Source organism: Rousettus aegyptiacus, unplaced genomic scaffold, assembly GCF_014176215.1.
Source record: "Rousettus aegyptiacus isolate mRouAeg1 unplaced genomic scaffold, mRouAeg1.p scaffold_m13_p_14, whole genome shotgun sequence".
In the NCBI taxonomy this organism is placed as follows: Eukaryota; Metazoa; Chordata; class Mammalia; order Chiroptera; family Pteropodidae; genus Rousettus; species Rousettus aegyptiacus.
In genome coordinates, this window is record NW_023416289.1 from 2,494,068 (window position 1) to 2,516,113 (window position 22,046).

At 51.9% G+C, this 22,046-nt stretch overlaps 1 protein-coding gene across 2 annotated transcripts in view; it reads right to left on the reverse strand.

Moving 5' to 3' along the window:
• N4BP1 (NEDD4 binding protein 1) overlaps positions 1-20,362 on the reverse strand; it is a 34,847-nt gene extending 14,485 nt beyond the window's left edge. Inside the window, exons 1-2 of one of the 2 annotated variants that reach the window (XM_036231240.1) lie at positions 19,956-20,362; positions 1,572-3,265 (exon numbers count right to left, since the gene is read on the reverse strand). In XM_036231240.1, the coding sequence (XP_036087133.1) occupies positions 1,572-3,265; positions 19,956-20,153 (1,892 nt within the window). In that variant the 5' untranslated portion in view covers positions 20,154-20,362. The remainder of the gene's footprint in view (positions 1-1,571; positions 3,266-19,955) is intronic. The other variant, XM_036231241.1, reaches the window with a different exon arrangement.
• Positions 20,363-22,046: the final 1,684 nt, after the last annotated feature.

Genomic DNA, 22,046 nt, shown 5'->3' on the forward strand with positions numbered 1-22,046 from the left:
GCCGTGTGGCCTGAGGGCCACCGGGCCGGACTGCGGGCGGCCGCCCCTGCGCTCACACTGCTTACGCCAGTGCTGGCTGCCCTCTGCGGGGTCCCCCGGCGAACTGTCAGAAAACAAGGTGAAACGACAATGAACAGTATTACCCGGAATGAGGACAAGGATAGTACATACTTTCACTGTCCCTCTGCAAACTTTAACGTGATGCTGGCATTTTCTTTCCTTCCTTTTTGACAGCAAAGCACAGCACCAGTGATTCACTCAGAAAACAAAAATCAAGAGTTCTTTACTTTAAAAAAGATACTAAAATATTTAGATGAAATGCCATGATCTGAGATTTCCTTTAAAATCACACAGGCGACAGGCAGTGAGCAGGTGGGCTACAGACAGCCCTGAGTTGCTGGAGGCCGAAGCTGGCTGACGGGCACAGCACAGTGATCCCGAGCGCACGGCCTACGGGATTATGTTCTCTTCTCTCCTTGTGTATTTAAAATAACTATGTAAACACGCATTTCAGTAATAATCCTTATTTTTCAATCTCGGCGAGTATAAAATGAAGGCATCGACTGATCTTTTAGAACTCCTAGGAAAGAGGTCACATCAACATTTACCAATTCAGAAAAACATTCCGACTGCTCTCCTGCATTCCGCATTTGGGCGCCCCATTTCTTGAATCACAGGTCTTCCTCAAAGTCAGTGGAGTGACTGATTTTGAAAACCGGAGGGAGACTTGACCTGGCAGTGGTTGAACTGGTATGACAAAGACGGGCTTTAGGACAGGGCGAAAAGCAAGGGACTGCGGACTGCAGCGAGAGACCTGAGCAGGCAGGAGCCTGCCCCGGGCCAAAGAGCTGGCCCCGCCTCCGCACTGGGCCGCCCTCAGAGAAGAAACGCAGTGTCGTACTGAGATAGACGACCAGAATCCTAACACGGGTTCTAAGACAAGTCAAACAGAAATGATCACTGCACTGCTTTTACTAAAAACATGAATGCAAACTTTTGGTACGAGCCGAAGCTCATAAAGAAGCTTAAACTTGAAAAAAAGAAAAGAAAAAGAAAAAGAGAAAGAAAGAAAAAGCAGCTTAAACTGACGAAGTCCCTTAGGAACGAAACTGTCGTCCCGTCAACAAAAGTACACAGAAGCACACTACGCCCGTCACCACGCCCGTCATCACTGCGCACTCTTGGCCAGACACCTGGCACTTTGTAGCATCGACAGAAAAATCCCTTCTTCACCTTAAGTTCTATCTTTGTTCTCGGAACCTTGAATTGAGAACCTAATGATTTAAAGTCTGCACATCGCTTAGCACTGCACGAAGTGGTGTGAAAAGATGAACTTTCTACCATCTCTTGCTCTTGGCAGCACAGGTTCGGAGAGGTGAGGCAAAGCTTACAATCTAGAAGACAGAATAACAAAGCTTTTCCAGCCAGCCGTGCCCCCTCCCCCTCAGGCGAGGCCAGAGATCAACTCGACGCAGGGGCTGGTCCCCGTGAAGGCCCGTGAAGGCTCGGCGGCCGGGGCCACCGCTCAGGGCCCCCTCGGAACTGCGGCAGCGTCTGCAGAGGGGACTTACGTGATTGCGACGTTGCTCCCGTCTATGACGATGTGCTTCAGGTCCGTTCTCCCGGGCTCGTTTTTCAGCTCCAGCTTGTAGGGCACTTTCAGAGTATCGCGAAACCGCTGAACCCCCGTCACCGAGGAATCGATGGGATCAGAAGGTCCCGCCCCCCTTGCCTCAGCAACCGAGGGGAAGAGGTGCGGCGGCGGCACCGGCGTCTGGGCAAGGGGCGGGCAGTTCGGCTTCGCCTGGGCAGAGCCCCCGCTGCCCGGACGGTTTTCGCAGACGGACTTCATGTTATTTGGAAGCAAGGGTTCTCCTTGCTGCTGCAAACCATTTTCGGGAAAAACTGGAATTCTGGGCTGGTGACCTGAAGCTCCTCTTGAAACAAAACCGACGACTTCTTTGGGACTTGACGGGCCAACGGAGGGTGCGAGGCCGTCGGTTTCCACGTCTGTTTTACCGCCGTGGGTCTGCTCTGAGGCCCGGATGTCTTGCTTCTGTTCCGCTGGCCCTGTTCTGAAAGAATTCATCTTGCAATTTGAGGTACATGGTTTGGATTCTCCTTTGAATGGTAGCTGAGGACACTTTGCTACCATATTTTGCTGTGTGTGAGTTCGTGTTTTCTTTGGAGTGGAATCCACTGTAAGCTCGTTTATGCTGCTGCACACGCCCTTATTTTTGGTTTTGCTGGTCTCCGGATACACATTACCAGGTGAAAATTCTCTGTCTTCTTGGAACCTTTTGTTTTCTTTCTCGATTTCCTCTAAAAGCAGTAATGGTTCGGTAGACGGCCCATACTCCCTTATGACCTTCTCGACAATTTCCTGCGAATAGCCCATGGTTTTAAAAAAGTTTACGAGGATGTTGTATTCCATTTCCTCGGTAGTGTCTTTTACATCTGGACTTAAATTTTCAGGATCAGGAGCAGAACCCGACAGGTCGATGACTGCACCCCCCGCCGACGTCTTTCCATCGTGGAAAAGCTCCCCCTCCTGAACATTTTCCAAGGAAAACTGTTTCTTGGTATGCCTCTCCTCGGAATCGGAAAATCTCCGTTTATGACAAACTCTGCCTTTGCAAAGCGCCTCTTCATCTGGGGTGAGGCCGTTTATTGGAACAAAGAGTACATCCTGTGAACTTGAAAAGACTGTGTCCATCTGTTTCGTAAGCTCAGAAACAGGGGTCCCAGCTTTATTTCTTCCATCTTCCTGCAAAACGATCTCATCTCTGGAAATCCTCTGCCCTGTGGCAGCACCCTGTGTAAACTCTGTTTGTTTAGAATCTCCGACTTCAATCACATCATCTCCTGTATCAAACGGATTCTCCTCACCTTGGGTGAGTGTCAAAAGTTCTTTTTTCAAGGAAGTGGGCAAAATCAACAAGTCCATTGTATAATTGTCTGCACGGGCTTCCACAAACTGTTTAAATTCCCTTTTCACCTCTGATTCTTTCTGACTGTTGGGCAGGTTCTCGTTATTCTCGAAGAGCTTCACAAACTGCTGAATGTGACTCCTGGCCATGACCACGGCCTCCGCACTCCCCCGGATGCCCAGCAGCCCGGTGTCCAGCACGCAGAGGTCCGCAGACGTGTCCTGAATCAAGCTCTTCAGAAACAGGCTCTGCGCCCCTACGAAGATGCAGTGCATGGCCTTGGGGTAGCATTCCCTTTCCTCTAGTTCAGGTTCACAGATTCCTTTAATATATTCCTGTAGGGAGGAGACAGGAAACTAGATCAGTCTACGAAAGCTCTTTACAACACACGTATCGTGTTACACATTAATTACACGTGTCGGGATGGGTGAAAATCAAAAGCATGCTAATAGCTTTGGAAAAAAGGCCAGGATTTAAAGTAACAGATATAAAGTTGCTTAACTGTTTTTAGAGGAACTGAAAACGTAGCATCTAAGTCTACAAGGCAGGCATTTACGGCTTTCGGTAGTGCACCTTACAACGTGATCGCAGGGGTTTGCCCGGCTTTGCGGGAGAGAATCACGAGACTGGATTTATTTACATCTTTAAAAAGCGAACATCTCTGCTTGCTGCCAGTCACTTATTACTACTGTGACATAATTAAGAGATGAGACAATCACGTCTAACAATGTACTCCAGAACCCTGACCTTTGCTTCACTACTACTGCCCCTTGTTTCCAGATACAACAATTGATTTCTTGAAGACAAAAACAAAAAACAAAAACAAAAAAACCACTGAGGTTAATTTAACGAAAAGTATTTTCCAGCTGGCTGGAACAATGGGTACCCTATATAATTTGACATCTGTTTTCTAAGAAAGACCAGACTGGTTCAATGTGGACCTACATGTAAAGAACCAAGAATTCTGGACAGTAAGTACTGCCTTTCTCGAATACCGCGCTGGGGTTTCCACTGAATGAATTCAGAAAGGGAACTGGGTTCTTTAGCAATTAGGTTGCTATGGGAGACAGAAGTGTGAACCAAACAAACACGTGTGCACACACACAATCAGCAGTGGGACATAGTCTGTTCACGTGACATGGAGTCAGTTCCCAGGCTCGAATTCCAGACATACAGCTGGTGACCTGCTCGAGTTACCTGTCCCCTCTAGCTCGTTTCTTCAACTGCAAGAAAGACATGAGGACAGTGTCATCTTCAGTATCTGAGGGAATTCAACGAGATGATGGTGTAAAGTTCTGACGACGGTGTCTTGCACACAGCAAACACTTAATAAAGAACGCTGTTACTTAAATCGGCGAAAAGGTTCTGGACAGACATTTGTAAGAGACAGGCCTGATACCCGATCTGTGGGTTAGATCGATGCTACCAAAACGACGCTATCTAAAAGCGGGACTGTGCGGCACCACTCACACACGACGAGGCTCTGCAAACCTGCACGCGCTGCGCACACTCGCTATTCTACCGGCCGAACATCCTCAGCTAGTAAGTTATACACACGTGCACGCCGTCCTTGTTCGCACGTTTAGAACCACGACATCCCTCCGGGCAGACAGGACACCAACAACCCGAGGACGACGTCACGGAGGGAAAGCTCGACCTACACACAGGCCTTCTTTGCCTCCTTATGCCCCTCTGCATGATAAACCCGGACTGTCTGCGGACTTGAGGTAAAGAACGCAGCGACGGGCGCTGAACAGGAGCCCTGCTTTTTCATCGAGCAGTTTGCCGTTTTGTAACACGGTAGCTGCATTAAGCACAAAGCACAGTACCCCATCACCCCTTTACGCTGGATATACAAGCGGAGTGTTAAATACTGCCGTCAGCATCCCTGAAAACCTCCAGACGGACCTTCCGAAACCGGCCGTTTGAACTTCTGCTGCATACAGCTGTGGTGGAAGTTTTTAACATTTTATTCTGAAGCAATCACAGGTGCACGGGAAGCTGCGAAGACAGCACGCACGGGTCTGGGTGCCCTTCGGCGTTCCCGCCGGCCACGACGTCTCCCGTGACTACAGCACCGCGGCGAGGCCGGAGGCGCCACTGGCCACGGTGGATGCGGCTCGTTCGCCCCGTGAGCACATGCGCGGATTCATCAAAATACCACTTCAATCAAGACGCAGCATTATTCCGTCACCACAAAGATTTCCTCTGCGCTACCTCTTCGTAGTCATAGTTCCCCTACTTCCACCTACCACCCCCTCCCCCCACCCCACCCACTAACCTGTTTTCATCGCTACAATCCTGTGACTTCAAGGACGTTACATCGATTATACGGTATGTGGCTTCCGAGACTGGCTTTGCAAACGCAACACGCTGCTCTCAAAATCCGTCCACGCTGCTGCACGCGCCGACGGTTCACTCCTTGGCACCGCTGAGCACCAGTCCACGGTCTGCACGAACCGCACACAGTTTTTAACCACCCATCTCCTGGGGAATATTAGTAATTTCTGTCTTCTTTCCTCGGTGTGGCTACCGGGTTTGTCAATTTTATCGACATTTTTTCAACTGACTTTCCCCACTGTTTCTGTGTTTTCGGCTCCACTGATTTCTGCTCTTGACTTCCCTTCGCTTGCTCTGGCCTTGGTTGTGCATCTTTCTACTTCCCGGAGGTGGAACCGCAGGTCGGCGACGAGACTTCCTTTTGACTGCAGTGTGCTGTAAGGCTCCCTGTCAGCGCCGCTGTGGCCACGTTCCACAAACGCTGATGTTGTATTTTCATTTTCGTTCAGTTCGATGTATTCTTAAAATTAACTTCTCTTGAAATTTTCAATATTCAAAAGTGTGTTGTCCAGTTTCCAAGTATTTGGAGATTGTGTTACTTATCTGTTATTGATTTCCAATTTGATTCCTTTTGGTCAGAGAACGCACTTCTAGGATTTTGATTCTTCTAAATCCTTTGTTTTCTAGCCCGGGAGATGGTATGTCTTATGTTCTCTGTGCACTTGAAAAGAATGTATATTCTGCTCTCAGTGGGTAGAATGGTCTATAAATATCTATTAGAATCTGGCTGGTTGACGGTGTTGAGTTCTATTTCCTTGCTAATATTCTGTCTAATGGTTCTACTAATTCTGGAGAGAAAGGTGTTGAAGTCTCAGACCATAACTGCGGACCTGCCAGCTTCTTTCGGTTCTACCCGTTTCTGCTGCATCTGTTTTGCCGCTCCGCTGTCAGGAATACGCACACCTGGCGTCATGTCTTCTCGGTGAATTAATCCTCCTATCAATCATCTTGATTGATAAGATGTCACGTCATTGGTACGTGTGGACTATTTACTTTGAATAACATTACTAGTAAGTTTGGATTTAAGTCTACGATTTTGTTTGTTTTCTGCTTGCTCCCTATTTTTGACTCCTTTTTTCCCCATCCGGCCTTCTTGTGCATTAGAATTTTCTAGTATTGTTTTTATTGCATTTTAACTATTTACATACTTTAAAAAATGGTCATGCTATCAACGACAATCTGCCTACCTTTCACAGTCCACTTATCAACAGTCTACCATTTTAAGAGAATGTATACACCCCACCGCCTGTACTAGTCACGTCTTTTATTCTCAATATCCTGTATTCCGACATCCCGGGAGGCCTGTGAGGCCTGGGGAGAGACGCGCCCTCCCCGGGCCACCACTCCTGGGGCTGGGGCACAGCTTGCTTGGAGCATGCCTTTCACGGCAGGCTGCTGGACTCCGTGCTGTGGCCCCGCCACCTCCTCATCGCTCACAAAGCCAGTATTGCCCCTGCCCGTTACCGAGCCAGGGCCAGGTAACAGACGACTAAGGACAGCCCGATGCCCCAGAGCCCACAGGATCATCCAAACCAGCCACCCGAAGCCGCCTCCCCAGCCGGGCCCCGCCTTCCCCCTTGCGCCCACTTCTGCCTCCTGGCCAGCACCTGACGCTTTACCTGCAGCCCTGCCTGGCGAGGCGCACGCCCTTCTCTGGGGAGATGTAAGCAATCGAAATCTTCTTCCCACGGCACTGACCCCTGGGCACCATCGTGCAGTCACCTCCATAACCTAAAACCCCATGGGGACGATTTTAAGAACGAGGCCACTAGCAAGGCTCCTTGACTCTTGGTCTCTCCTCCCCCCCCCCCCCCCCCGTGCTACAGCGACCTTGCACTTCCGGAACACCCACCTGATGTCCCATCGGATCTTATAAATTTTGCTTTCACCCATTAATTCATCCTACAGAGCTCGAGAGGAGGAAGTTAAGGACCACCTTTACCCCGGCATTCATCATTTGCGTAAGAGGAACGTCCTTCGGCGATGCTGAGCAGGCCACGGGCAGCGATTTCGCTGCGGTCCTTCAGCCGGAACGCTCTGCCTTGCTTTATTTCACTTTCGTTCTCCAAAGATAACTTCGCCGCACAGAGCACTCTCCGTTAACAGCTTCTTCCCCCACTTACATACAGTGCCCCTCCTTCGGCTTCCGTGGTTTCCCACGGGAAGTCTCTTCGCATCCCGGCTGCTGCTCCTCCACCGGCGCGTTCCCTCCGGACGCCGGCGTGGAGTTGCTGTCTTCAGTGCCCAGCACCGCGGCGTGGACGCGCCTGGGCGCAGAGCTCTGCGGGTTTACTCTGCGTGTCCACGGAGCTTCCTGAATCGTTGTTTACACCTTCTGCCAAATGCGGGAAGTCTTCAGCCATTATTTCTTCCAATATTTTCCACCGCACTTTCCTCCACTCCTCTGCTCACATTAGATAACTTCTCTTGTTCTATCTTCAAATTCACTCTTTCCTGTGTCACCTCCATTTTAAAATCGAGCCCACTCAGTGAGTTCTTATTTAGGTTGTGTTTTTCAGTTCAAACTTTTCCATCTGATTCTTCTTTACATCTTCTATTTCTTTGCTAAATCTATTTTTCTACTAGTTCTTAGAGCGCTTTTGACTGCCTGTTGGAGAATTTCTACGATGGAGGCTCTAGCGTTTTTGTTAGGTAATTCGACATCTGTGTCATCTTGTTACTGGTGTTTGCTGTCTTTTGTCACGAGAGTTGGCATTTTCCTGGTTCTTCATATGCCAGATAATTCTGTATTATACCTATTTGAATATTAAGAGACTCTAGGGTCTTACTTGAGTCCTTTAAGGAATATTGACACTTTTGTTCCAGCAGGTCACTGACCTGGATTCAGGCTAGAAGCTGTCTTCTATAAGCTGTGACTCCGACATAAGTTCCGTCGTGAAAGCCTCTGCAATGCTATCTGTATCTGTCCCACGTGCCCCAGAAATTCTCAACAGCACTTCCGGGTGATACGGGAAAAGGGTAGCAATGTATTAAAAATCCAAAGAAAAGTGATTTTCCATCCATAATTCTACCCCATCCATATTACACATCAACTGTCAGGCAGAACGAAGGCACTTCCATATATGCTAACGGCTCAGAAAATTAGTCCCTTGGACTCTTTTCTGAGAAACTATTTTAAGATGAAGGCCATCAAAAATATGGAAGATGAAATAACAGGCCACGGGCGGTGTCCATGGCCCAGAGGCTGGGGACTCCTGTCAGAGGCATTCTCCCCGTACAAGAGGCTCAGTGAACAGATAACATACGGAACATTTGTAAGATATTAGGGACAGGTTTAGAGTGAATTTCACAAGTCGCTGGAAGCAGGGCACATAAAAATTTCAGGAAAAATTAAAAGCCATACCAGAAAGAAAACATAATGTGATATAGTGTACGGCTTTGCAGGGAGTAGTATTTAAATAAGCTGTAATTGTATAAACTGTTTCTTGCTTTAGAAAAAGAAAAGAAAAAGGAAAAGGAAAAAAGCCATATCGGTCTTAGTGCCTTTTTTTTTTTTTTTCCATTAATGATTTTCTCTGGAGAATTACTAGGTAGCCATGATTGATTTTTATACTCAAGTTCAGAGGTTTACAGTATTATCACCTTCTAGGAGACGTCTGGCCACCAGTTGTGCTGGTGGGAAAGGCTCTGCGGATCTAAAGAGGCATCATTTGTATTTTGCTGTATCTGCTATCTGAACACTGAACGTCAGTCAAAACCTGTCTCCCTGTCCTACAATAATCGCATTGTTTTACTTGACTCAGGCTTCCAAGGGAAGAAAGGGGGAGCGTGTATCTAATAGCTTCCCTTGCATATGGCAGAATGAATTCCCGTGAGTCCACCCTGAAAACCCCAGCTCTTCTCCACTCTCACTTTTCGCAAATCCAGAGAGAACACAGCTTAAACCAGAAGGCTTGGCGCGGCTACTGGGCAGTGCGGGTGCGACCGGGGCGCAGGCCCCTCAGCGCCCGGGCCCGCCAGCTACCACCTCCCGCTGCGGGCGCACGTTCGGGGCCTGTCAGCCTGCCTCCGCCTCGGTGTGCGGCTTGAGGCGGCTGGCTGAAACGCGAAGAAGGAAACGCACAGGGCGCTACCTGCAAGGCACCCGACGGCAGACGACAACCGAGGGCGCAGGTGCAAAACCGAATTCGAAGAGGACGTGAAGGTTAGAAGCCGCAGCAGCTCCCAGTCGGCTGTCACGAGGGTCGAGAGTCCATCTAACACCCCCGGCAGCTGTCGGGAGCATCGGCCACGCCCTGGCACAGTATGACAAGACACTCAGGGGACCACGCACCACCGAGGAGCACTGCTGGCAAGGGATGAACATGCTACAGAGAGAGTTCTGAAACGTCCAGACCGGCAGCTCGCGGCTCTGGCTGCGCATCCAGCACGCTAAAGATGCGTATATTAAGGAGCTTCCTGCGTAAATGGTGGCATACATGATCTCCGAAAGAAAAAGAGGTTTTAATACGGCTTGTAGACAGTGACACATGAGTCCTACAGGGCAGGTAGAAATTAGAAGCACCATGTAAGCCTTAGAGAAATCAAACTTTTAAACATCCTTAATCTGTGAATCTGTGATAGGTCCATTCTAGGTTCCTACCTGGCCATCTACATTAACAACACTGCTATAAATTTAACAATAACCATATGAGCCATTTTTCCAATAAACTTCTAGCATTTGCTTTCTTTTCCTCAATCTTCCTTTTCTTCCTCTTCAGCCTCATTTCTACAATGTCGACCAGGTCCTTCCCAGGAGTGTGCCCTGACTGTGCCACAGGAAAGGAAGTGCAGGAGCAGGACCAGGGGCCCGCGCCGCGTCCGCCCCCACCGTCCTCCCCACCGCGCCTGAACTCAGCCCACACCTGCCGCAGCGGCCGGCACCCCTGTTTATTCCTCACTCTTCGCCAGCCGCTGCCTCAGAGCCCCGAGTTCTTCTGTCCCTCTTCCCACCCTCGGTAAAAGACGGGGTTTCGTCAGAGCCCCGAGGCCAACCCACGACGCCCTTCGACCGCCTGTTTTCATCTAAAAAGGCCACCTTTCAGGAATTCCTTCTCCTTGCTTCCTTTCCTAAGTCACATGGCCCCTTCCCAGCCTCGAGGGGTCGCTCCCTCTTACCCGCCCCCCCCCCACCGCCCGCTGCTCCGCCCACGCGCATGCGTGGGGTCCCCGAGCCCGGAGGCGCCTCCCGCAGCCCCACCGCCTTCGCACGGCCCATTCCCATCTGTCTTGCCACCTTCACGCTCATTGAAAAGTAGCCTCGGCTCCCGTTGCACTGTCGAGCCCCGGAGATCCAAACCCGAGCTCTTCCTCGAGCACCGGGAATGATGACGAGTGCGAACTGGCAGGCCCCGCGCTGCCCGCCCCGACTTCGGCTCTCCGGAGCCGACGCTGTTGACCAACTTCTCGACACATCCTTTCCCCTCCGCCCTCCTGGGCTGCCACTAGCTGTCGTTTACTTCCTATTTCCCTGACTACCCCCGGTCCCTTGGCGGCCTTCCCCCACGGCACCGTGAAGGCAGAGCTGCCCGCAGTCGTGCTCGGGTCCTCTCGCTCCACGGACTCTCCAGTCCTGACCCCGACCGCTACTTCTCTGGGGATGACTCCAAATCTCCCTTCCGGCCTCCAACCCTGTAAGGCTGCAGACACTCCCCGGGCATTCTGACACGCGCCTCCAACTGCAAAAGGTCTGCCCCAGGGCTCACGGCGCTCCCCAGCTCCATCTTTGGTCCAGGTTCCCTTCCAATGAAACACGGTCCCCCGGACTCGGAGCGCCCTTCCCTTCTGCATGTGCGATCCTTCACGGACCCTGCAACCAGCTCTCCGCTCCTCTGCTGCCAGGCTTGCCACACTCCACCCCCGGACGACAGTATCAAAGTTGTGCCTGACAGTAACGCGTTCCCACTCCCTTGCAAGAGTAGCGAAGTTCTGCCTGGAAGGCAGCTGTGCCCACCCCCCTGCAACTGTACCAGCTCGGAGAGCCGCCGCCTCCCTCACTCGGAAAGCTGCAGAGCTGCGGCTGCACGGCACCAACGCTCCGGGTCCTGGGAACCATTCAAAGGCCTCTGTGGTTTGGGCTTCAGCGCGTTTATTTCTGCAGCCTAATTTAACCTTTCCTCCCTTCCACTCTTATCCAAAAACACATTCCAAAAACTGGGAGGGAGGTCGCCTGTGTGTGTGGGGGGAGAGGGGGGGTGGAGGGTAGACAGTGTGTTTTCTACACACAACAGTATCTTTTTTTTTTTTTTTTAATTGCAGCATTTACCAAAACTTTTACTAGACAGTGTGGAGACCAGCCCCGGTCACTTAACACTGGTTCTCAACCAGGGGTGATTCTGCTCTTCCTGGGGGGACTGGCGATGTCAAGGGACATTCCTGGCTGTCGCACTTGAGGGGGTGCTGCTGGCACCTCAGGGGTAGAGACCGCGGTCTGTGCCAGTGGCGCCCCTGCTTTGTCGAAGTGTTAGCTAACCAAAATGTGGATTGAGCCACTGCTGGGAAACCCTGAACCAATTAACAGATGACTAACACATACACAGCAGAACCAGAATTAGAAGTCGGAGAACACCAGCTGACAGCCAAAGTATCATCGATGTGGGTAGCACTCTACGAGGGAAAGCAGCCAAAATGACCCCAAAAGGATGTGTGCTCCGCTTTAATAGTCTGCATACAGTTAGGAAAATCTACCAAGTACTTGTAAGTACGGCAAAGGGCTGGCCTCGAGATGAGAAGGCAGCGTGCTCTTCGGCCGCCCAGGGACGAGTTCTCTGGGCAGCAACCTTGGTCCGACTCGCCATTCACGTCTGTTTAGGGCCTGGGTTGTGATGCTGTACATTAAATGTAGACTTTTGTCCAGCAAAGATGCCAATTATCTCAGTCCAGCATAAACGATATCCCGAAGGTTATGATTTCACTGCTCTGCAAGACATCCACTTTATATCTAATCAAGCGATTTTATTCCACCATTTTTTTTCAAGGTGCTGATAAAAAACTTATCCTCAAATGTTCCCTGAACCTCGTACATGCTGTTGGCTCCCTCATTCATAAGTTACCTGACTGAAAGTCAACATTTATAACTTTTTAAAATTTTACACTTTGGCATTTTTAGGGGACCCATGGAAATGTTCATGTCAACTCGACTGCTTGGAGCTACTAAACTAATGGCCCAAGAAAGCCACCTCCCTGGCCACGTGAGCCCAGGCACGTTTCATTTCGGTGCCCGGAGTGAGTCCCGAGCAGGAAAAGAATGCACTAGTACCACAGCCCTGTTCTTCTTCCTTCTCATTTTGCATTTTTGCTTTACGTTTCTTGGCCACGTGACCCTTCCCACACTGGCTCAGGGACCGCGGGCTATGGACAACCAGGTCGGTCTCAACTGTAGCATGCACGAACCTAGTCTGCAGAGAACAGGGATTTATTTTCTGTTAAATGAGGGACTACAAGAGAATCTGGTTTTCGCTTTTTTCTGTTTGTGCAAGAACATGTCTGAGGACTCTGTGATATCTGGAGCAGTTTTGTGTTCTTGGATTCCTTCTGACCTGAGGATACCATTGCGGGGAACCAAAGCTGAAAGCTCTCTGTACATCTGTGTGTATAAGTGAGAAAAAAATTCATCTCTCGTGCTGTGAGGATGAAATATATTCCCACCTCAAGAGACCTTAGTAATTTAGATTACGATGCTTCTTTAAAAACCTGTTTTAATTGGTTTATAGGGAATAACATACTTTTACATGAATCTATATTCCTAGAATTCCCAGAAAATAAACATTTGATACTTATAATGTATTAACTTTTTAAGGACCCCCCCCCCAAAAAAAAACCCAGTCACAGACACTGATTCAAAAGCATTTTTTATTTCAGAACCCAAATTCATGCAGTCAAAAAAAAAAAAAAAAAAAAGTCCTTAGAATAATCAATCAGATTTGGTCATTTTAATGCTCATTTAAAAATAGATATTCTTTCCCTCATGGGAGGAGCATAATGCATACATGTTATTTTTTTTAAAAAAATGGGTATATTCATGAAGGAATGAATATGAACTTCCTAAATGTTGTCAATTTACTGGTCAGATAAAGTACTATTACTCATACATCGTATCTACAATTATTAAAAACACAAATTTATGTAGTCAAATATATACTGAATTATAACACTTGATGAACATTCTGATACCAGAGTAATACCAGAGTTATCACACTGCTTAGCTGCCAGTTTAAGTATAATTTCCAATACCCTTAGTTAACTTTAAGACCTTAGTTGTCCTCACTTTATATCTTTGGGAATTACAATTTAATTTAAAAAACAGTGAAAGTAAGATATGCCCATTTTAAAGTTTCTTATTTACAAAAAAATGGTGGGAATCCAAGACCTGACTTAGAAAGCGGACAGCATGGTCCGGCAGCCCTGCCCCCGCCCCCGCGCCCCACGCCCCCTCCCTGCTGCTTCTGTCCAGGGCGGCACGGCGCCGCGCCACAGCTGGCCAGCGCCCAGCGCCCTCTCGCACTGGTACTGGCCAGTGGGAGCAAGGACAACTCTGCCGGGGTTTTCTAGAAAGGTGTCGCTGCTGCTTCCTTCCTTTCTGAAACAGACACGGGTGGCTGGAACCGCAGGAGCCGCTCTGTGCCCGTGAGGGGACGGCCCAGACCTCCGCCCCACGGCGCCCGCTCCTCAGCCCAGGCCTGCTGTCTAGACTTCTCGTTAAGTGAAAGGAAACTAAACTACTTCGCAGGGGTTTCCGTTACTGTGGCCGAGTCCATCGCCCGACGGCTAGGGATCCATCACCTGCCTCAGACTGACAGTTGTAACAAATAACTCCATTATCTTAATTTTAAAACATCAGGATTAACACTGAACATACTGTGAACTGAACGTGTAGGTTCAAGAATGGATAAAGGTCCCGCATGCCTGGTGGGCAGGGAGCTTCGATCAAGGGACGCCATGACCACAGCGGACTCTCAGCGGAACACTCAACGCGCATCCACGCAGCTCCCGCTCACCGGCTGAAGGGGACCAACCTGTCCGCACCGAGACCGAACAAAACCTTCTCCGCGTCGAAAGGAACTTAAGACAACAATTAAAAGGAGTGATTCGGTTTCTTTAATCAAAAAGATTTTCCTGTTGTCTCCATGTGTCATAACTTATTTTTTTAAAAATAGTTCTTTAATTAATTACTATAAGGACACTCTCCTTATAATTTTGTTTGGAAATACAAGATTGCTCACTATACAATTACATTAATTTAGTAAAAAGCCACCACAGAACACGCTGCCCCTGATTTGATTAAAGCCCCGCACCCCTCGCTGGTCACAGTGGGAGGAGGGAGTGGTCAGCAGAGCCTCCCTCCCAGCACAATCAGTGAGAACCCCATATTTCAACATCCTGGTACAACCCCAAAACGTTAACCATAAAAAAAAGACTGAACAAACCACTGTTTCTTAAGAAGTTGATTTTCACAACTGGAGTGAGTTAAAAAATATCATTCTAGGAAATGCAAAAAGGCCACCGACCTCCTTTCTGGTAAGATCAAAACAAAACCTGCATGTCACCACGCAGGACTGCGTCTGCGAATTACTTCCTCCACGAACACATCTACTGCTCGGGAATTCATTCACGAAACCAGGTACTGAGCTCTTCTTGCAGAAAAGGAAATGAAACGACCAGGGTCCATTTTAGCCTTCTGAAGTCAGGGCAGTGTTAGGCCTCCTTTAACTGGATTCGCATTCTTTATCTTTCTCTCTTGCTCTACTAACATGGCAGAAAGACTCAGAGTTTGGTAAAGGATGATCACCGACCGCGGCGGTTTCGCAGGTAGGCTAAAATTTCGGTGACGGAGACCGACCAGTCCTCCAGACTGGTGCCTCTGCCTCACGGCGGCTGCTCAGTGCCTCAGACGCCAGCAGCCGATGGGCAGCTGTGGTTAGCAAACTCGGCACCGTGCGGCTCACGGAGACACTGGGCACGCAGCCACCCTCGCCCAGTTCCTTCTCGTTTGCTCAGCTCCAGGACAGGCTCCTGGCTCAGCGACTAACTTCAGCACCCAGTTCCCTGCGAAGGACCTCGGTGACCCCAGCGTGGCATTCTCTCCAGATGTCGCACCCTCCCATCGCCTGACTTCTTGAAGGGAAAAGGAACGCTTCCACTTCCGGCAGGACCACGGCGGGCCCTCCCCCTCGGCTCTCAGAATCACCCTCAAAATCCTTCCACATCCGAGATCCTGACCTCTGAAACGCCTCGCCAGCTACACCCCCAGCACCCTGCGGCACTCACTGCACGTGCCCCTGCCGGCACGCTTCCCTGCGCCCAGGAGGGGCACAGTCTGAGGTCCTGTCCCCCTACTCAGTCCATCATGCCCCTTGCGTCCCTTCGCCAGCCTCCTCTCCAGGCCGAGCCTGAAAGCAGAAGCTAAGACTTGTGTGTTTCCGGACCGTCCCAGCCCAGGTAAAGCTGCTCCTGCGGCGACCTCCCAGGGCCCCTTTTTGCCGTGCTCAATCCAGCCTCAGGTCCCCCCCGTCGTTGGGCAATGGCTTCCCCAAGCCCAGAGCAGGAGACCCGGTGCCTGCTGAGTTTCTGGAGCAAGTCGTCCTATGAATTCACACCACCTAACCCTCCCTGGCCTCCCCGCGGCCGCAGTCCCGTGGAGGCCACGCTGCTGTGCGTCCCGCAGCCCCTCTGCATCTGACGTGCGCCCGTCCGCAGGCGCGCCTCCCTCTCGGCCCACGCGTGGGCTGGCTCCCGCCTTCACGGGGACAGCGCGGCACGCCGTGGCCCCCCACTGCCCTCTTCTCCAAGTGGAAAAGGCACGTCCTCGCTCGCCCCGCCTGCCGCCGCCTCGGGCAGGGGCCCTGCACAGGCCGCCCCGCAGCTGGCCTGTCCCCGCCGCATTTCACATGCATGCATGCTTTCGTGTCTTCTTTTTCATAGAACACACGTGCTTTAAAAATACACGAACGCACAACTTTTCCTGACGTAATCGACAGCCGCACGGATTTTACAACAAATTAGTCACCTGTGAACAGCCCGATTTCACGTTATGAAGTGCAGACTCCAGGCGTCTCCTGGTCCCTGCGGAGGTGGGACATCCCGAGCCCACACTGTGACCGGCTAACGCCGAGCACGGGCATCAGCCCTCTCCACGGGCACGAGCGCCTAGGTCCCCCCCAGTTCCTTCCTACCCCAAGCCGCTTCCCTCCGCAGTCCGCCCGCCCGGCCCCAGGCGGCCCCTGAATCTGTGGCCCCTTGGTCTGAAGAAAGGGTGCTAACCCTTCCCGGTCCCCACCGCTGAGCTCCTGTCCGCCTCCCCCTGCAGGCACTGCCTGCATCTCGGGGCTCACTGTGAAGAGGCGGCATCTCACCGGCACCTGCAGCGCCCCCCCCCCCCCGCCCCGCACTCGGCCCTCCTCCGGGTTCCTCTCTCTCCCAGATGGCTCTCTCCAGCCCTCGCCCTCGTGCTAATGTCACCAATGTCACCAATGTCGCCGTTGCTCTGGACCCTGACTTATCTCATTAAACCCCCAGGGACCACGGGGCAACCCTGCCTTGAGATGTAAACTGAGGGTGGGGGCCCGCTCCGCCCCGCCTCACAGCCCTTGCGTGACTCCCCACCGCCTGCCTGCTCGGTAGAATCCCTGGTCCGCGGGTGCCAGGCGCCTCGTGGCCGGCCTCCTACCCCTCTGCCATGCCCTCCCTCTCCTCCCCCCCAGGAACCCCGTCACAAAGGGCCCCGCTGCTGTCACCTGCACTTGCTCCTCCCTCTCAGCCCTTGCGCATCCTTTGGCAGCCAGCAGGGCACACAAGCCTCCCTTCCCTGTTACTACGGCAACGCCTTGCACACGCACCACCTGTTGCACGCGGCGTACTGCGTACTGCGCTGCTGGTTTCTCGGTGTGGTGCCTTCCGCACGAGGCTGCGGGGTCCTCGGGGCCAAGAGGTAACAGCCCACTTCTCGACACGTTACCTTTCTTTACACGTCTGCTACCCGGCCCCACCAACCAGCAGGTGAACCACGTCCCCACCATCCCTTCTGCCACCAGGCTTAAAAACCTCGCCCCCCATTTCTATATCCAGGTTGCAGTGAAAACCTCGTCACCCGCCCATGTCTAGCTCTCACTTGGAACAATGTCCTTTCCACAGGGGGGTCTTCCTGCCTCCATATACAGAGTTTCAAACAAATTCTCCCCCTCCCCAAATCCTCACTCCCTACTGGGTGAGGCGCATGGCCTCTGCCCCGCATTCGGACCCCTCAAGGCTTCAACTGAGACACTGCCTGTACCTTCTGCTCACAACCACCTCTGCCTAGGCATCGTCCCGGCTCTTCGACGCCTCCTTCTTCCAACAAACGTCCCCTTTGACGAAAGTGGTAACTCTCGAAGAGCTCGTGCCTTTTGATAATCTCTCAGGACATTATGCTTTCTGCAAGGAGCCCCATCTTGCTGCTCTGTAGCCAACGGAGCCCTAACTAAACCCCTCATTCTCCTCTACTCTAGCGTTAGCTGAAAGATAGTGAATTAACATTTTGAAAGCAGGAAAACAAAGTAAACCAACTGATGGGACCCAGCGCAGTTGTTTTATTCAGACTCAACCAGCTAGTTTAAAAAGTTCTTCAATCTTCCTTCTTCCAAATCTCCCCCTCCACAACTTAACCTAGAATACTGTAGCTACTGAAGTTTGCTTTCCTGTTCTTACTTTTTAAAATCACATTAGTGATGTTTTCTCCATCAAAAGAATGTACAACTCCAAGTCGAAGGAACAAAAAGCCCTTGAGTATAGCATTCAACTCTTACCCCTGAGTCTGGGAGAGAAGGGATTTCTTACAAGTGGGAGGGTTCGCTTATGAGTAACACAAATCACAAAGATAAACGGGCAGGTAACACATACTTCCAAGATACTGTAAGACACACCTTTTCCAATTAGCTTATGCTACACTGTGTGGCGGGGACAGGCAGGAGCAAGGGAGTGGAGAGGGTCTGTCGAGGCAGGTAGGGTTTCTCTGCCGGGCAAAAGCAGCACTTTCCACACTTGGGGTGGGTCTTGAACAAAGCTGAACTGGGAGTGGCAGAGCGCACAGGAAAACCGAGGCTGGTCAGACTCTAGGGGAGCAGCTAGAGCAGAGCTCAGGGAGAGTAAGGGGGGCCGGGCCAGTAAAGTTCTGTAAATCAGACGAGTTTAGAGTGAATGAGACAAGTAACAGGAGGCCCTAGCAGCTCCCAGAGCAGAATAACTTTCTGTGAGGGGATTAGCCTGAAGCAAGTGGGCCCGGGAGGGAGGGAGTGAGGGAGGGAGGCGGGAGGAATGCTTGGAAGGCAAAGATGCATGGGAGGGGCAGCCGCCAAGAAAGGAGGTCTAATTTGCAGCAAAGGTAAAGGAAGGGAGGTGTGAATGCAAATGAAGAGACTTTCGGAAGGAATAATGGGGCTTAGTCGAGTCAAACGTTTTAGCCCAGGGGAGTGGGAAGAAATTGTGTAGCTGGGGAGGAGTGAAGGAGGGGCCTGGGAAGTTAGATCGGTTGTCTGAAGTCAGACAAATAGTTCTTAAAAAGTTAACAACAAAGCAAACTTGATTCAACACCTACGGTGTTTTAAGTTAAGCTGTGGAGAATAATCATACAGTTTTAAGTGTCCTATTTCCTCTACAGATGTTAAAAGCGAGCAGCCAGACTTTTTAATGTAAGAAAGTCAGACGCTACAGCTCATTAGGTTCTTCACGGGCACGTGAAATGTCTGAAGTAGGATGTCAAAAAAGGATTCCTCCTGTCTTCCCGGGGATGGGGGAAGGGGGCTCATCATCTGGGAGATAGGTAGCAAGAACGGTTCTGGAAACTCTCTAGGTCTGGATCCTGGCCCCCGCACGTACTGGATGGGAAAACCTGGAGAAGTTTGATTTGGGGAGGTTGGGAGGGGCGGGTATTTTGTTGCTACTTTTGGCTTGGGGAGGGAGGAGAGTACCTAAAGGCCTCCAGTAGGTATAAGTCTAAAAGGCTGCCCTACAGAGGTGAGTCACGTCCTCAAAGAGTTTCAGTTTCTCCAGCTGTTAATTTAAAGCGGGGAGGATAATAAAGTCTACCCCACTGGGTTTTTAAGGGCTGCATTAGATAATCCTTCCGAAGTATTCGGCATAACGTCTGACGTGCCATAACCATTAAAGAAATGTTCGCTGTACAGAATACTGCACAAGGAACGATGCTATTTTTAACACTATTGTTAAACATCCTTATCTCTTCCTGGTATTCTTCGAGTATTTCGCTTCCACGGTTTTGTCAGGTTCGCAGAGGAGGCTGACACCCCGCAAAGGGTCAGAAGCCCCGTAGCGGGGGCCGGGGACGAGCGAGTGGCTGCGGGGGTGGACGGGAGGCTGCGGGCCCGGCCATCGGCCCCGCGAGACCACAACAGCCCGCGTTCGCGGCGCGCTCGCTCCGGCCGCCCGCGGGGCTCGGCGCAGTTACACGCGTCGCCGCCCCGGGTGCTCGCGACAGCCCTCCGGGCTGGGCGCCTCCGTCAGCGCCCCTTCGCCAACGGGGAAACTGAGGCTCCCGGGATGGAACCGCTAGCCCAAGGTCACATGGCTCGAGAGCCGAGAACGCAGGTCCGCCGGCGGCGGGGCCGCGCCGCGCTCCGCCGCGCCCCCGCACGGGGCCCGGGGCGGGGGGGCGGGGCGCGCGGGGACCCCGGCGGCGGGCGCGGCCGGACTCACCTTGGCGCTGTGCACCGCCTCCTGCGCCCCGCGGAGCTGCAGCCAGATGCGCGCGGGCAGCGGCTCCTCGGCCCCGAGCGCGCCCAGCACCGCCAGGCTCACGCCGAACAGGCCCTCGATGCGGCCGCGGCTCCGCTCCAGCAGCGCCGCCTTCTCGGCGGGCGCCGTGAACTCGTCCAGCACCGCCCGGGCCGCCATGGCGGGCGCGGCCTCCCGCGGCGGCGCCGGGGGCCGGCGGCGGCGACGCCCCCTCAGCGTGCTGCCGCGGCGCCCGAGTCCGTCAGGCGGCGTCGGCCCCGGGCCGCCTCGCCCCCGCCCGCGCCCCGCCGCCGCCCGCAGGCCCCGCTACACCATCCCGCCACGGCCGCCGCGGCTGGGCAACTGCGGGCAGAGACCGCCTCCGCCCCTTCGCAGCCGTCGCCGCGGGCCGGGCCCCGCCGCCGCGCATGCGCGCCGCCCCGCCGACGTCATCGAGGCGCGCCGCCCCCCGGAGGGGCGGGAGCGGTGCGGGCGACGGGAGATGACGTCGCTCGCGGGTGCCATGTTTGTTGAGGCAAAGCGCTGGCTCCGGGGACGGGCGTGGGCGGCCGTCCCCGCGCCGGGCGCACGGCTTCCGAGTGACCTGTTGCATGTTGACTTTCTGGTTGTACCGATGGGGAAGCTGAGGCTGAGAGTCAGGAGGCGGGGCCGACCCCGTGTCACACTAGGGGCTTTGCTCGCCTTCAGACATCTTGAAGCCCGAGCTGGGGTCCTGGCGATGGCGTAGCCAGCATCTCCGTAATCGCTCGGCAGATGGTTCCCGCCCTTTGTCCGTCCGTCCCGCCCTCCTTTCTCTCTGTTTCCCCGTGCCCACTCCCTCTCTTCCATTTCATTTCCCCTCCTCTTTTCTTTACCTTATTTTTTCGCTAAAAATGGTACCAGGAAGGGGAAAATGGGAATAATAGGGATCGAGAATTGAAAAGCAAAGAAATGATTAAAAATGTGGGAAAGTGATTTCCTCTGGGAGGGAAGGAGCGGCGTATGTTACAGGAGTTACAAAAAAACAAAAACAAAAACGATTAGGGGCTCATCCACGATTTCACTGTGGGACTTGAGCAAATACACCCTGACCCCTCTCCAGGTCACTTTTCCCTGCTGTAAAACCAAGGATTGCACTCACTTATCCCTAAATCTTTTTCCAGATCTTAACATTCTTTGAGTCCCTGAAAACATTGTGGAAGATAAAGTTAGCTTACTTGCTCTGGCCTAAATCTTGCGGGTATAGTACATAGTTAAGGACCATGGGAATATTACTTCTCTGTGCCTTCATTACTCACTTGTAAAATGTGGTTCACGAGGACTTCTTGTGAAAATTAATATCGTACTGAGAAATAGAGTGAAGAAACGGAGTCAATACAGTCGAATAAGTTTCTGAAAGCGAGGAGGTTGAGGCCTGAGGAAACAGTTCTATTCTTGGTCTAACTGCCTGGGAACCTAAACTTTGAACTTTCCAGCCCTGCATCAATGCCTGGAAACCTCCAGATAACCCTCTGATTACCCTCTGAAGAAACGGGTTAAAGAACGATCATGTGTGCAGATCACCTGACGTACATTATCCAGACCACAGCGGTCACCTCCATGGGATGACTATCTCAGACCAACCCAGAGGCTAAAACACAGGACCAATTCTTCTCAAGAATGTACTTTTTACTGTAAGAATCCTCGGTTTTTTCTTCTTGGGAACACTTGGGGTATTGCCTAGTTGTGTTTACAGTGTGCAAACCCCAAGACCCTTGAATAAATCTTCACTTACTCCTAGCTGAAGCCTCTTGATCCGTTTACGCTCAGTCAACAGTACCTGGACTCAGTGGGCGGTCTCTAGATATTAGCTGTCATTATTGCTACGTTAACAATATACTTAAGGCTCCATTTTCATGGAAAAGCTGTGTGTGGCCTATGCAACCACACTGAACTTGTGGGCTCAGGACCCCCCTCCATCTACGTAGGTTCCGCCTTGGGGTGAAAGTGGGAGGATCTAAAGATGTCACAGCTGGAAATGCCAAGGGGCGATGGCCTTGGGAAGAGGGGTTACCCAAGGTAAAACCTCCCCGG